Below are 15,892 nucleotides of genomic sequence, written 5' to 3' on the forward strand. Positions count from 1 at the left end.
TATTGGGTCTGCGGTATGCAATTATCGCCACTGGAAATCATATCTTGTCGCACAAAGGAATTCTCGAGGCAGCGGCAGTGGCAGTGGATTCGGAAGCCGCATCTTCTTGGAGCTCGTATTCTCGTTAGATTCTCGCCTCCGGCGTTTCATTGATTTGCTCTTGATAGATCGCAGTCTACAGTAAATGAAAATGAGTCCGAAATACATCCATAGTCCAGAAAAGCGGCCCCGTAGATATTCTGGCAAGAATAACCGTGGTGGGGGAAACGGAAGCGGCTGGCCCGAATATGTGAAACACCGGAAACTGGGAACCCTAGGGGCCAAGTTGTGGGAACCTTTGCAGGCTCAGGCCTGTGCTCACGGTACTCAGGGAACGCCTCAGGGTTCGCCAAAGCCGCGCTCAGGATTGCATAGCCCGGCTCAGGATAGCTTAGTCACAACTCAGGTTAAATGGCGGGATGATCAGGTCTAGAAACGGAAATGGATCTTGGAGAAGGTCAAGATTCGCCGCTGAGTGTTGTGGTACTTTGTGTACGAGGTACATATATAAAGCACCGGTGGCTGACTAAGAGGGCGATGGCTTTCTTTGGTGTAGGAGATCTCGAGCTTGTCGATCCTTTGATTTTACGTATTTCCGCGGATAATCCATTTTCAGACCTAATTCTGTAGTATGTAACACATATACCTCGATGTAGTGTGATGTGGATGACGAACGGGGTAAAAAGTACCTCCAGTAGTAGTAGTAGTAGTAGTAGTAGTAGTTGAAGAAGAAGAAGAAAAAGAAAAAAAATACAAATCCAACTAGCTACCCCCAACTTCGCTCCTCATCACCTTTTCTCTATCTATACTTGGTACACAAGCCAAGGCGATATTCTAAACACTTTAGAATATGCCTCCCCGTCCAAAGAGCTCGAGCCCGTCGTGGAAGATGTTCGTGAGCTCTTCCTTCATCTTGACTCGAGCTTCGTCCCCCAGGTAATCACTGAAGACCGGATCAGATTCGAAAACCCTGTCCAAGGCAAGGCGGGCTTGCTCGCTGGGACTGGAATCCGAGTTGTTATCGTCCGAGACCATCAGACAGTAGAGTAAGCCCGCCTCAAGTTCGGCGAAGACGTTCAGGAACACGGGGTAAACTTGGTTCAAGTCCTGCAAAGTTCCAGGGTTAGCATCTTGTTCTTTCCGGGGAAGTGACAATGTATATGAACGAGTGTGGTGATCGTGGCACACATGTTCGTACCTTGTATGGTTTCCCCTCCTTAGTGCCGCCGGCATTGTACAGATAGGTATCTGTCAATTTCCCGATTTTCGCTCGGCACGCCTCAAGGTGATATCTCTTGCGCTGCTGGTTGAGTTCCAGGGTGGCGACATGCTGCTCCAGCTCCTTGACATGTTGGCCCTGCTCGCTCTGAAGTCGCTGCAGCCGGGCATTTTCGGCCGCCATGGTCTCGTTCTGTTGCTTCAGCTCCCTATTCGCTTCCAAGAGCTGGGCGTGCTCCGCCATCACCATCTCAATCAGGCCCACGGGCATAGCTTTCATCTTTTGTTGCTGATGAGCGACGTGCATTGCATTTGTTCTTTTGAGCTTCATGTTCTCGCTCTTGAGTCGGGCTATGTAGATAGCCATGGTCTTGTTGTCAGCCTCTAACTGGGTGGACTTTGCTTTTTCCTGGACCACCTCGTTTTGGAGACTCGTTTGATTCTCCTTTCTAGCTGCGACATCTTGCTGCGGTTTATTTGCAGTCAGGCCAATCTTCCTCAATTGGAGGGTCATGGCCTGAAGTTCTGTTCGCTGCTCTCTATAGGACTTTTCCAGGTGATCGAAGTCAGATCGGGTCATCTCCACAATTGCTGTGGACTCGGTATAACCACGACGCCGCCTTGTGGATGCGGAAGGAATTCTGCCGGGTTTGTGTCGAGGTCTGAAGTTGAAGATGCTGTTATGGAAGTAAATGTTTATCAAGGCTCCGGAAGTTGAAAGATCAGTGAGCTATGTCAGTTTGGTGAAACGTAGGCTGATAGAGCCTCAACGCGAGTCAAGTACGCAGTGCTCATCTGACCACAATGAACATGCCGCCCAAAAGAGACGAGGGAAGTCCATCATTGACCTTAAATACTGCTCTGCAGGCTCGGGGGAATTGGCTGACAGAACCAGTCTAGCCATCGAAGATAGGTATGGACGCTTGGACGATCCATTGTCCCAACCCTACCTTGCATGATACCGCTCTTGACATGGGCTCAGCGCCAAACATTGAGGGCAGTCGCCGCTGCAAGTCGCTGCAAGTCGACACTCTGGGTCAACATCCGGATAAGAAAAAAGGTCCAGGCTGCCGAACACACGTTCGTCGGGCGCATCGATCTCTGTCGTCAACTTCTCGCCGCTCCTCACCGCTCCTTACCGCTACAAAGGGGCTGTCATGCGCCTGTCGAAGTTCTGGCCGTCAACTGACAGGGGTTGCATTTGGCATGCACAGGCACTCTTCAGTGACGGCAGAAGAGCCTCAAAGGACCATTAATTCGAGGAGTTGTGCCTTTCTTGCATAGAAATCCAGCGTTTGGGTGGCGCCAAGGCATGTTCAAAGCAAAGAGTGTGAGTGCTGCTCAGGTCGATTGGCAATGGCATATCCCACGTATCTGCCGTATCTGCGAACTGCATAAAAGTGCAGCTGACACACGGTGCAGGCCTTCCTGTGCTGGGAAGAACATTGCAGATCAAAAGTGAAAATCTCAGCCTCTGGTTCAGAGGGAAGAGGAAGTGCAAGACGAACAAGGATAATTGACGTTTTTCGCACGCAATGGGAAAGGGGTGAAGTCAGAACCGGGGAGCAGGAATATAGACGTCTCTGACAGGCTTGATATCAGGTGTTCACGAGCTTTGGAGTCTGTGTCCTTGGCTGTCCTTATCCTGACAGACCACATACTAGTCTTCGTGGGTTTGTGATGGTAACAGGAGAGGGAGGGTATTATGCAGGTGGTGTCGAGTGTGTGGTAGAAACTTGACCGCGACGAGGTCTTACTTCTCACTTGCCTGCGCCTTTTTGGTGGCCTAATAGCCTGATTGATGCCCCGGTTGCCCCTCAGTTAGTGCGTCAAAGTGCCTCTCAGTACCCCACGATTTTTGGCCACTGGCGCTCAGGAATTTCGTGGGGTCTCCGCAGAAACAAACCAGCCACGCCACCGAATCACCGGTGCCACCGAGCCACCAAGCTGTCGTGCCACCTTCTCCGAACTCTTCTCCTCCTTTGTCCTTCTTTCCCCTTCCTTCAATCAGTCACCGCAGCCAAGCCCGAGACAAACCACCACACTCCAACATCTGCACACAGCCTTTCAAGGTCCTTTGATCACTCAAACCAACCACTTACATTACATTCTTCACCTGTTTCAGGCACAATCCCTTTCTTCACCTCCTCTCTCCAGACACAGACCCATCTACAGCCGGCAAGATGAGTGCAATTCAGGACACCGAGACCAACGAGCCCATCCAGGTCCTCATCACCATGCATGATGGCATGGACCTGCTCGACTTTGCCGGCCCGCTTGAAGTTCTCACTCACGCTCAATACAATGCCAGTGACCCAGGTATGTAGACACTTCCCCCCTTCCCCCCAAAACCCCGCGTCACACGACCAGCCTTTTACCTACCACACCAAGCTGACATGCAAGCAATCCAGAAAGCAAAGCCTTTGATGTCACCTTTGCAGCTGCGCAGGAACACGTCCTGACCGCCCAAGGCGTCACATTGACTGCACACGTCTCGTACAAGGAAGCACACAAGCGTCTCAAGGAGTTCGACGTCCTCGTCGTCCCCGGCGGCAAGGACAAGTGCATGCAGGTCCTCAAAGACAAGGCCGAACCTACACAAATCATCAAGGCATTCGCCGACGCCCAGACCTCTGACCCCGGGAGGGAGCGGACCGTGCTGGCCGTGGACACGGCGGCACTCTTTTTGGCGAGCCAGGGCCTCCTACAGGGGCTGGCGGCGACCACACACCCGGACTTCTACATCAAGCTGGAGAAGGAGTGTCAAGATGCCGCGGCGCGCGAGATGGGTGAACGCACCGACGTCATGGAGGAGCGCTATGTGGTGAACAACGCCCGCTTCGACCTGGGTGAGAACCTGGACGAAAACCCCTACGTGTTCAAGAAGAACCGCAAGGGGAGCACCGCCCGCAAGGGCTCCCTGGCCAGACGGGAGAGCAACCTGAAACACGAGAACCTAGTGCGCCGACAGAGCATGAAGCTGGGCGGCATGCGGGTCATCACTAGCGGCGGCACCATCAGCGGCATCGACGCGAGCTTGTACCTCGTCAGCGCCCTTGTCAGCCACGAAACGGCCCAAGAGGTCGCCCGAGTCATGGGCTACGACTGGGTCAAGGGCGTTGTCGTGGACGCCATCGATGTCTAGATTTTCTGGCCCAGATGGCATAGACTAGCATCTGCGTATGTAGACTGAGAGCGAAGGGACGTGGTGTGCAAATCCATCACGACTACGGTATTGCTCTGGATGTGCGCGACGACGACGAAGACGGACGATGATGCATACATGGAATGAGACACGGACGCGCCGGCCTTGACGACACCCATAGCAGCCTATGGATCAAACGAGGTCTGGGACAAGAATGTAACGGAACGAACGATGGCATGGAGAAAGGGGATCAAATGTACCGAGTGACGCTATACTAGGAAATTCATCTCTTTTTTGACGGAATGGAAATGCTGTATGTGTCCGCCGTAGTATCCCGTATGCTATAGCGAATGCTGCATGCTGTATGTATCGCAACAGCAAACCTCCCTGAGCGGAGATAACTTGAACTCTTCTTCTTCCTTAGAGAGGAGACTCGGCTTGATCTCGTATCATGACCTCGTACTGACTGTGCTTGTGTACCTAGGTAGTCAAGAGACTTTCGACCATAACACTCGATACTCGGACGTATATCACCTCGCATACATCTCCGACGACACATACGTCCGCTGTGGATTCAGACATCCCATGTTTCTCCAAACTTGAGTTGGGTAGACTAGATGCGATGACAATATTGTTTATTGTGTTTTGTGAATTTCGATTCCATTGAGCGTGTATTTATTTGCTTAAAGGCACACATAAATTTGCTTCCTGGCTCATTTCAAGATCGGTCGTCGCTATCTACAATCACACAGTATGCCTCGCACTCCCTTCTCTTTCAATTCTCATTGCTGTCGTTGACACATCTCAGTCCTGAACACATGGAATGGTTTATCGAAAATCTCAAGCCATTGCTAAGCGCCACGTCGATTGCCCGTCGACATAAGTGTAATCTTCTTCTTCTTCCCTTTCTTCGAAGAGGGGCCACCGCCACTAGACCGTGAGCCACCATTAATCAAGGAAGCCTCAACCATAGCCACGGCATCGCTCTCGTCGAGAAGATCCTGCTCCCATCCCTGTAACCAGCCGTCGTCGGCGTGTGCGCTCACAGGTTCAGGCGCAGCGAGCAGGGGTGGAGAGAGTGGAGCGACTGCCGCCGTACCCCAAACCGTTCGAGGTGCGTCAGGACTCGTGCCTGGTGTGGCCAACGTTGCAAACGCAGACTGAGCCCGCGCGTTACCCCAGGGCGGCGTCGTTGCCAGACCAGATTCGCCTGGTGAAGAACTTGTATGATTGCCCGACTCGACCAATGGCTGGAAATCTGATTCAGTGAAACTCTTTGGTACAGAGCTTGGTCTCCGCGGTCTTCGGGCGGCAGCCCATCTTTTATCGTCCTCTTCCTTTTCGGCTCGGATTCTATCTCTCTCTTCTCTTGCTTCTTTTTCCAGGTTCCTCTTTCGTCTCCTGGTAATGTCATCTTGGAACTGCTCTAGAATGACTGGGCTGATGACATCGGTCCAGTCACATTCCAAAAATGTCACCTCGCACCCGTATGGTAAATGAGCCATGTACTTGGCCCGTTTGCGCAGGTCATCATCTATGATATGTCCCGTAGAGATGTGCTCTACCCTCGGGAGGATGGTCGATGGAAATGCCGAAAAGTCGCCAAAAGCAGCCTTCAAAATTCGGATGTCTAAGGGTGAAAGGAAGAAATTTGGTAATGCATGGTAAAAATAGAACGGGTGGGATAATGGGCGTTGGGATCCGTGAGCATGTCTCGAGGGACCTGATGCAGGTTGCATGGTAGGAAGGCCTTGACTGAGAGTCATTGACTTGACTGCCGAAGTTAAGTTAGAAGACTCCTGGTCGGCTGATTCCCAGGACTCCGGAATCTCTGGTTGCTTTGCAGGAGAAGTTGGTGCTGCCACAGGTGGGTTTCCCAGCCCAGACAACTTCTGTTTGGCATCTTCAACGGCCAGGACAGCTTTCCGGGTCCATGTGTTATCGTCACCAAACATCAGTTCGTCCTCCCTTTCCTGGGCATCGAGAGCCGCAATCTCCTGGTCATACTGAGTTTTCATATAGTCTTCACCACCTTTCATGAAGCGAGCGTACTCCATCATCCCAGCCACATGAAACCAGGGGATGTCCTCCGAGTGGCCGTTGCTCTCTGCGGTGTCTCTAGGCAATGCCAGTGTTGAACCAGGTTCACGTTTCAGCAGCCTGAGCAGAACGTCACCACCTTCTCTCAGCATGCTGACGTCGTTGCCCTGAATCCACCTGACCGGTCTCGCGTCAGATATATAAATGCTATCCTCGCATATTGGGCATTTTTTCCATCTGGGTCGCTTGTCCGGAACAGGGTTGGATTCGTCTGTAGAGTGCATATAGCGGATGAGGCAGGGTAGACAGAAAATGTGGCCACATTTAGCCATGCGTGGAGCGACTGGAGTGGACAGGCAGATCGGACAGCTAGCATCTTGAGTCTCGGCCGATGCCAGCACTTGCAAGACAGCGTCCCAACTGACGTAGACATCTGCGTCGACTGTCTGTGCGTGGTATTCCCGGTCAGGACGGACGACGAAGCGGTAGTTTGCATGAACATAGCGGGCTTTGTCCACAGCATGATAGCCGGAGCCAAGGCCCCAGGTAGGATTACGTCTCTGGTGTCGATGATTGAAGTGATGCTGATAGTGATGCTGTGGGCGGGGAGGGAGCGAGAAGTTCATGAGATGGGTGATGGAGGTTTGACCCTTGCGTGAGTTAATGGACCTCATGGCGTGAGTCTCGTGTAGGACATCCTCATCGACAAGACGAGGTTTCCTTTGTTGCTTGTGCTGCTTCTTTAATGGTTGGTTCCCGCGCGCCTGCGGGATCTGACGCGTTGCAATAGCTGCACCAGAACTCCCTGAGCTGTTTGAGCGTTTGGAGAAGGAAGTATCGGGAGGAGCGAGCGAGAAACTGGACGAATTCGAGGACGGAGGGAGTTTGCTTGTGGGCGGAATGGAGGTGGCGCTGGATGACATCGCTGCTGGTGCTGTACTGTCTCCTCAAGCCGGCAGTGAAGCAGACTAGAGTCCTCGACAAGAAAGGAAGATGAACGAGTGCACAACAACAAAAGGAAGCATCCGACAAACGGAGGTGATTGGAATAGACTACAATCACCCCTAGTGAAGGGGTGGTGGTAGTTGAATGAGGTGGAAACAGTCGACGACCAGCGCAGGGTTGAAGGACTATGGCGATGGCAAGTCATGGCGGGGGACTTGAGCATGAGCATGACTCTCACTGGCACCACCAGCACCACTCACCACTCCTGACGAGACAGAGGACTAACCAATCTCGCCCAGTAGGCTTACCTAATTGCCAACCGAGGATTGGAGAAGGGGGCGAATAGCCGGTCTAGCAGTGGTTCGTGGTTAGCGCCCACCGGCCGACTGCGAAATCCGCCGAACTTGAACTGTGAGTGACTGCGCATCACAGAAAGATTGCAACTTGGACCTCTTCCATAATTTGCTTGACCAGCTCTAGAGCAATCTTCATCTTCTCCTCTCCACTCTTCTTCCTCTCTTGTCGGTGAGCCGTCCGTAGGCGCCTCACATCGTCTGTCCGGTGGTAATCGCCTCGATCGACTTCAACCGACCGCGCTTTCCCTCACCTTCCTTCACCTTCCCCTGGGCGCATGAGTCCTGGCAGCAGCGCAGCCTCCCATCACCGCTCACCCCAACTGCCTGTCGTCTTTGCGCCCTCTGTGAAGTATGGCACAGCAGAGATCGTTGGTTTAGGAGACCACCGACCAAGAAGAGAAGAGACGCGCTTCGTCCCACTGTTTGACATCATGTCCTGGCGCAGAAGGTCCTGAACGCGACTCTAGAACGATGCAACAAAACCACCATCCCTATGGGCAACATCCCATGCCCATGCAGCCTCCTCAGAGGCGCCATGATGGGCCATACGCGAACATGCCGCCTCCCATGAGGCCGCATCCGCAATACCAGCCATTCTATCAACAGCATATGGCGCCAATGATGCCTCAGTACCCTCAGCACTATCCACCCAACTGGTATGGATATCAACAACCCCACATGCATCCTATGCATGGCAGACCGCCATATTATGCTCAGCTTCCTGTACCACCTCCTCAATATCCTCTCGCAGCTCCTCATCCACATCACGGCCCGCTGGTGGTATCCAGCCAGCCGCACGTGCAGCCTGCGCCTCGACACCCTCAAGGTCCGCCATCTGTGCCGCCGCAACCAACCTCGACCGCCCCATCCATTGCCTCAAACCCGGTTCAGACACCACCTTCTCCTCCTCTCAGTACCTCGAGCACGGTGAACACAAGAAAAGATACCATCTCCCCAGCAATTTCTCCCGCACCTCAACGGGTCCAAAGCCCGTCCGCTGATACTCCCAGGGGTCCTTTTTATCCCCCTGTGCCTTGGTTGTCTGTTGACGGCGAAGCATTCCCACCTCGTGCTCCTAGGCAGAGACGGCGGATTCCTCGTTCCCTCCTTGCCTCAGAACCGGTCGTCTACCCATTGGTAGAGCCAATCCCTCCTGAACCAACTACTCCGACGCCCGCTGAGGAAGGACCCGCCCAAGAGCAGCTGGAATCGGTACCTCAAGAGGAGGATGAGTCCGCAGACATTTCCACAGAACAACCTACCACACAAGCATCGACTCCCTTACCGTCGGACGCCCCATCTGAAGTTGCCTCTACCCAACCAACGACCCCCTCTTCTGCCGTTCATGCTCCTTTGTCAAAGTCTCAGCAAACCCCAACTCAACCAAAAGCCCGACCTGCTGGTCCCATTCTCCCAGCTGTCCCAGTCCTGCCTTCTAGCCCTTCTGCAGCGCGGTCAAGCCACCGTGACTCGGTCGTCTCGACACAGTCAAAGACATCCGAACCAGCACAAACGCCTGTAGACATTAAGGAAACACAGATCACCCCAACAGAAGCGTCAGAGACGAAGCCGGATTCTGAAGATGCTGCTCCTGTTGTTTTGCCTCCTGCCCCACCGAAATCCTGGGCAAACCTGTTCAAGGCTAATGACGCGCGGAGTGGCCAGTCCACAGCCTTACCGTCGAAGGCGGCCTCAACTATTTCTGGAACCGCAAAGAGTGAGACCCTATCCGAAGTGCTGAACGAAATGAACTCTGTCGTTGAAGCGCCAACTAAGATATCTTTTCTCAAACCACGTGGTCTTGTCAATACTGGAAACATGTGCTACATGAACTCCGTGTTGCAAGTACTTGTTTTCTGCTTGCCATTCTACGATTTCATAGCGAAACTGGCTGACAGAGCTCCACATACATTCAAAAGCGACACCCCCTTGGTCGATGCAATCATCATGTTTGTACGAGAGTACCCCATCATCTGCTCCGCAAACTCTGTGGATCAGCTCCGCCTGCGTTTGAAGCCAGATGATTACGAGAACTATGGCGACTCTTTTATTCCAGAGTATGTCTATGCTGCAATCAAAGATCTGCCTCGGTTCCGAGAAATGAGGAGAGGCCACCAGCAGGATGCCCAGGAATTCCTTGGCTTCTTACTGGAAGAATTGCATGAAGAATGTGCTCGCGCCATGAGATCTACCACGGCTTCCAGCTCCGGCCGAACGACGCCTGTGGGCAGTGTTTCCAATGCCTCAGAGCACGCTGATACAGAGAATGGCTGGATGGAAGTCGGCCACAAGCAGAAGTCTGCAGTCACTCGGTCTTCGGGCATGACTGCGGCAGAATCTCCTGTGACCAATATCTTTGGTGGGAAACTTCGATCCGAATTGAAAGTGTCCGGGAATAAGTTGTCCGTCACTTTGGAGCCATACTCACCGTTGCAGCTTGATATCGGTTCTCCTCAGGTAAACAACATCATTGACGCCTTGAAAGGACTTACGAGGCCGGAAAGTATGCAGGGTGACTTTTACACTCCGAGAGGAGTAAGAGCCACTGCGACAAAACAAGTCTTTATTGAAACTCTACCTCCAGTCCTGATCCTACACCTGAAACGATTCCACTATGACAACACCACAAAACGCGCGGAGAAGATCTGGAAAAAAGTCGGCTACCCGCTAGAACTCGAAATCCCCAAGGAAGTGTTCCCTCTGCAGGTGCGGAACAAGTACACGGCGCACGGTGGCTTGCCAAAATACCGCCTTACAGGTGTCATCTACCATCACGGCAAGAACGCCAACGGCGGTCACTACACTGTCGACATCCGCCGCCAAGATGGCCGCGAATGGATCCGCATGGACGATACCTTGCTGCGTCGTATCAGAGCCGAAGAGGTCGCCGAGGGTGGCAGCGAAGAAGACCCGAAGGTCCTTGCAGCAGCATTGGAACGCCACACAGCTAGCGGCAACCGTTTCGAGCAATTTGACCAAGGAACTGACGAGGATGATGCTTCGGACAAAACGTGGAGTCAAGTCAATGGGCATTCAAGAACCAAATCGACAATGAGTGCCGTGGTCAATGGAACCTTGACGCCCAAAGACTCATCCGGGAAGCAGACGCCAAATCCCAAGTACCTTGTTAAGGACAACAAGGTTGCCTATCTATTGTTCTACCAACGGATCTCCAACTAATGCTCGAAATCACTTATGCATGAAGTGCATGATGTCCCTCTCGCCATAGTCCTTGTTTCCACCGAACTGGCCGCCGCCCACGGATTTATCATGTCTTCTAAACCATGACGGGCTCTTGCCGTCATATTTCGCGATCGTTCTTGATATCATTGGAGCGCCTTCTTTGTAGATAAAAGCGAGCATTCGTCGATAGGAGGAGGAAGATACAAAAGTCAAAGCGGCAAAAGTTCACAGACGACTAATGTCGAAAGCGATATGCCCTGCATGGTAGTGGACGGAACCGACGGGGATAAAAGTGGCCCTAGTTAATGGAATCGAGCGCAGACTATCATTCATATCACCTCTTTGCACTTCTACATGCCGGGACCTCGAAGCTTCTTGGGGAGCAAAAGATTGATCTACAGAGACATACGTACCCACCTCAGTTATGATGCCCAGACAAAGCTACGGTTGGAATGCGCCTGTATCAGTCATGCATTGGAATGGACGAGGTGAGAAACTGAGGAAGTGAAGGGGCTTGGGGGTTTGAGGGAGCTTCATACATGTTGTTTCTTAGTGGTTACTTGGTCCGTCGCTCCAAACCGGGGGTTGACGGGGCATTGGCTTGGATGTGTTGGACGAGGCTGAGACGATGTTGGCCCATGCTTTCTAGCCTGAAACAGTGACATTGTTAGTGGCTACTTGCCGTCTTGCGGTGGGAGGGAGCATGGTGTCAACTCCTGGGGTCCGGAAGTGGTGTAGGAGTACCAATTACAGTGTACCTTTTTATCCTTGTTTGTTCATCTCCGTGACTCTTTGTGTGCGTCGCAGGTCCAGTTGGACACTTTGTCAGTGACCACTGTAGAACTAACGAGAAGGGCGGGCAATGTATATAATAGTATGGAGGGATACACGCGAGACGAGACGAGGCACTGCGGCACGCACGCATACATACATACATACATCCATCCATCCATCCATACTTGAAGGTCGCCACAAGAAAAAAAAAAAAGGCCGAAACCTATGGCCATACAGTATGTACCTCGTACACACACATAAATCCCTAGCGAGCTAGGCAGATAGGCAGGCAGCCAGGTAGGTAGTTAGGCCTCTATGTAGGTGTTTACCTACAGTACTTGGTAAACCTCTCGTGCCTTTCTCCATGGAAGATATGCATGGGATGGATATAAACGCCGCTGAACGGCATTAAAACCACGTGCGTTTTTACGTTGATGTTTACGTTGAAGAAAGAAAGAAAAGAAAAGTACGAGGGTCCAAGTATCAAGTACAAGGTACAGGTAGAAGTAGGCCGAGTAGCGAGTGAGCGAGTAAGTGAGTAAGTGAGTAAGTGAGTAAGTGAGTAAGTGAGTAAGTGAGTAAGTGAGTAAGTGAGTGAATGAGTGGCTTGGTTTTGGTTTTGGTTTTGGTTTTGTGTTCTGGAGCGGAGCCAGGAGGGTCGTCGGGAAGGACGGAGGGAGAGGGGATGGCTTAAATCACCAAAATACATATATTGATTTTATTCCACTCATTGAACTACTCTACTTTCCAATGGCATATCCGAGGAAATACACCAGATACACGGCCCACGCCGAGGCCAGAAACATGCTCTCCGCCCGGTTGCCCTTCGAGGAGAAGCGCCACGCCTCCGTCAGCAGTGCCTTGTATGCAGATGGGGGGTGTCTTTTGTCGCTAGCATGGTTGGTGGGTGCAGTTGTCGCTGGGCAAGGGGACGAGTCGGTCGGGTGCTGAGGGCCAGAGGTGGTATCGCTGGTTTCTTCGTTGGAGGAGGATGACGATGATGAAGAGGAGGAGCACGAGGAGGAAGAGAAAGAGGACGTTTGATGCCGTTCATCATATGGTTGGTCGTCGCCGGAATGGCATTGTTGTGGTTGTCCATCTTCCTTCTCTCTATCGTTATCGTTGTCGCTAGCACCTGGGGTGTCGCCTTTCGCCTCAATATCGACCTTTGAATCCGCTGCACCTGGCCCGTCATCTCCTTCTCCTCTTCCTTCGCCCCCCCCTCCTCTTCCTGACGCCGCCGCTCCTCCTCCTCCTCCTCCTCCTGGTTCTTCGGGCCTTTGGTCCGGCGGGCTAGTTGGCGGCTCTGGCGGTCGCGGTGGCGGGTACGGTAATAACGGGCCTCTTTTGTTTGCGTGGTTCTGGCTCAGCTTACGCTCTTCATATCTCTCTCAATTTCATTGGATATTTTTTCTTTTCCTTATATTTTTTTTATGATTTTTTTTTATCTTTTGGCGTTCACAAGGACAAGGAGATAGGCGTGGTGGAGGAATCTCGCAAGAAAAAAGGGCCAGCGAGATCCTAGTCTACGCCATTCCTCTCTGCCAGGATGAACTGGTGGTACACGAACGGGCGCGGACTTACTCTTCAGCGTCGCTCTTCACATTCGGTGCATCACTCGGTCCGCTGTTCAGACTCTCGACCCCTAGGTTCGTGTCGTTGGTGTCGTCCGTCTCGTGCGACTTGGCGGCACGCTCGACCGCGCTGAAGATGTTGCCGTTGAGCAATCGACCCCGGATCCGGCTGCCGTCACGGACGTCGGGGATGCTACGCTCCTCAATGTGCCATTGTTGAATCGCCCGGATGATGTCGACGGCGAGTTGTCCGTTGCGCTTCAGGGCCGTCGCCCAATGTGCGGGGATCTTGTCGCTGGTGGTCAACTGGCGCGCAACCGAAGAGACCATCATCTCGCGCATCTCGTTGTCCTCGTCCGTCTCGGCATAGATGTACTGGACTCGGCGCAGGCCTGGGTAGGTAGAGGTGCTGTGGTAGAATTCTCGGACCGCTTCGACCACGTCGGTGCTGAGCTTTTTGATCTGCAACTTCTCCGAGAGCAGATACAAGTCAAGGAGAGGGCCGATGTCCTTTTCCGTCTTTGGCGTCTGCAGAGACTTGGAGTACAGCCAGCCGACCATAAGCTCAAAGGGGTAGTCGTCATCGTCCGTGAGGTGGTAGGCCTTGTTGGTGGTTCCTCCCCCAGATTTCTTCTCCTCGTCCTTTCCATCCTCGCGGAAGACGGACGAGAAGACGGGTGAGTGGTAGCAGAGGAGTTCCTCGTGGAGAGACCAGCGGGTCGAGTCCTGACCGACGTAGACGTCCACCAAGGAAGAGGTCAGAAGCCTGCAGAAAGCGTAGGTGAGTGAACGATCTATGTATGTAACAAGAGCTCCAATGATATCTGTCAGGCGATCTAGCAGGGTCTGCCTTGAGCCCTTCATGCAGCTTCAACTCACTCGTGAAGAGACTTCTCCTCCCCCTCCTGATCATAGTCGCGCTCGCCATTTCTGTTCTCCATGAGTGCGGAAGGCATTCTGATGTGCTGTCACAGCCAAATTGATTAGTGCGCGAGAAATTAGAATTAAAGTAAAAGTACCACAGCAGTGCCTGTTAAGAAAATAGGGGTTGAATGCTGCTGCTGGGACAAAAGAACCAAAGATGCGACGGAAGGGAAGGAAAGGGAAAGAAGAAGAGGTGCATGTGCCAGGCGGACAATACACTTTTCTTAACCACTCGAAGAAAAAGAGGAGGCCATGTTCGGTGATGGGAAAGCCAAACACGACACTTTTGAACCCTGCAGATGTGAGAGAGGGAGAGAGGGAGAAAGTAGAGAAAAGATGGCTGGCTAGCTGGCTGGCCCTGACCCTGGCTTCCTTTGCCCAGGCCTATTCAGCCATGTGCGTGCGGTTGCTCAAGTTCGCAAGAAGCGGAAAAAGATGAACGACGTCAGAGATTCAAGCCACAATTCCATAAAACGGCGGCGCGTGCGAAGGCGGGGTCAGGAAATGTCTGCCTTGAGTGGACGGGTTGAGGAACAAAGCATTGGTGGCACGGGCTGGGGAGGGGGTTGAGAGAGTGACCCGACTCGCCACAATGTCGGGGCGGACCTTGGTGTCCACATTTGATGATGGAGGATGATGGAAAGCAAGTGATAAAAACCGGTTTGTGTGGCGGTGGAGATGAGGAGGAGGGAGGAGACGAGACCTTATTGTGCGTGCAAAGGTCACGTGGAAGGCAGAATGGCACTAACCCGCTTTGCGATTCACGAACTCTAGAGTGATACAATGACGGACTTCAGTGCCAATACACCCGCTGGAGTGAGAAACAGTTGCAAATGGTAAAGGATGCAGGAGAACGCATACGTCCGTCCTAATTTACTGAATTCTTCTGGTGGTTTTGCCCTCTAACCTCAAAATCAACACTACGTAATGATAATGCGTGTACCAACTATACCTCGTACACAATATCCTATCCCGACGGTACCTAGGTAGCGTCGTACGAAAAACCTGTCCTAAGTCTTCAATTTCTGATTAGCTGCTCGCCGCTTGGCTCACCTTCGGCTCACCTGCTGCTCACTGAACGCTCCCGGAGTCTGCCTGAGCCTTTGGTCTTCCCTCTTCGTCTTCATTTCACAACAGCGACTTTCATTAACTTTAGACGATGGGACCCGTTCAGGATGCTGGGAGATTACAACTCGGCCACCTTCCTAGTACGCTCGAACTGCTTAGTTGGGCGCCTCCTATGCTGCTCTCTTGCGTGGCAATAATGGATATCTGCCTACTTCGTTCGAAGGCCCGGCGAGAAGTCGGCTTTTGTGTTGGTTCTCTAGGATATAAGTACGCCGTCTCTCCCTCTCCCCTTATTGGACCTGGAGAAGAACGACATGAAGGACGGCGAAACATAGCGTGTCTTTGGCACAGGTGGTATTGCAAGCCGGTCTCTTGGCTCTCCAGTCATTGCAATTTCGGCCTGACAGAAAGTATGGAAACGATCCTGAACAATTCCCCTCAGGGTTTCTCGATTGACGGGTCTGGGCTCTTGTAAGAAAATGATAAAAGTTTTCAACCTGCTTTGTGCTCAAGACACCCGCTGCCTTCTCTGCAAATTGGTTGGCGATCTGTATTGGCGAGAACCGCGCGCATGTCACATCTGAAGATGTTCGGCTCCGTGCATTTTCTAGTATTGCAGCGCATTC

The 15,892-nt window shown here is 52.5% G+C and overlaps 5 protein-coding genes across 5 annotated transcripts; 2 read left to right on the forward strand and 3 right to left on the reverse strand.

Moving 5' to 3' along the window:
- Positions 1-882: 882 nt before the first annotated feature.
- Positions 883-1,837, reverse strand: AYO21_03897 (hypothetical protein; the record flags this gene model as incomplete). The annotated part of the gene is made up of 2 exons (XM_022653870.1): positions 883-1,146; positions 1,238-1,837. The coding sequence occupies 2 exons, from the start codon at positions 1,835-1,837 to the stop codon at positions 883-885; spliced, it is 864 nt and encodes a 287-aa protein (XP_022513846.1).
- Positions 1,838-3,440: 1,603 nt separating this feature from the next.
- AYO21_03898 (hypothetical protein) lies at positions 3,441-4,402 on the forward strand (the record flags this gene model as incomplete). The annotated part of the gene is made up of 2 exons (XM_022653871.1): positions 3,441-3,576; positions 3,669-4,402. The coding sequence occupies 2 exons, from the start codon at positions 3,441-3,443 to the stop codon at positions 4,400-4,402; spliced, it is 870 nt and encodes a 289-aa protein (XP_022513847.1).
- Positions 4,403-5,253: 851 nt separating this feature from the next.
- AYO21_03899 (hypothetical protein) lies at positions 5,254-7,365 on the reverse strand (the record flags this gene model as incomplete). Its single annotated transcript, XM_022653872.1, has 1 exon — positions 5,254-7,365. The coding sequence occupies one exon, from the start codon at positions 7,363-7,365 to the stop codon at positions 5,254-5,256; it is 2,112 nt and encodes a 703-aa protein (XP_022513848.1).
- A 933-nt stretch (positions 7,366-8,298) lies between these two features.
- AYO21_03900 (hypothetical protein) lies at positions 8,299-10,923 on the forward strand (the record flags this gene model as incomplete). Its single annotated transcript, XM_022653873.1, has 1 exon — positions 8,299-10,923. The coding sequence occupies one exon, from the start codon at positions 8,299-8,301 to the stop codon at positions 10,921-10,923; it is 2,625 nt and encodes an 874-aa protein (XP_022513849.1).
- Positions 10,924-13,280: 2,357 nt separating this feature from the next.
- AYO21_03901 (hypothetical protein) lies at positions 13,281-14,230 on the reverse strand (the record flags this gene model as incomplete). Its single annotated transcript, XM_022653874.1, has 2 exons — positions 13,281-14,040; positions 14,154-14,230. The coding sequence occupies 2 exons, from the start codon at positions 14,228-14,230 to the stop codon at positions 13,281-13,283; spliced, it is 837 nt and encodes a 278-aa protein (XP_022513850.1).
- Positions 14,231-15,892: the final 1,662 nt, after the last annotated feature.

Source organism: Fonsecaea monophora (assembly GCF_001642475.1).
Source record: "Fonsecaea monophora strain CBS 269.37 chromosome Unknown Scaff20, whole genome shotgun sequence".
NCBI lineage: Eukaryota > Fungi > Ascomycota > Eurotiomycetes > Chaetothyriales > Herpotrichiellaceae > Fonsecaea > Fonsecaea monophora.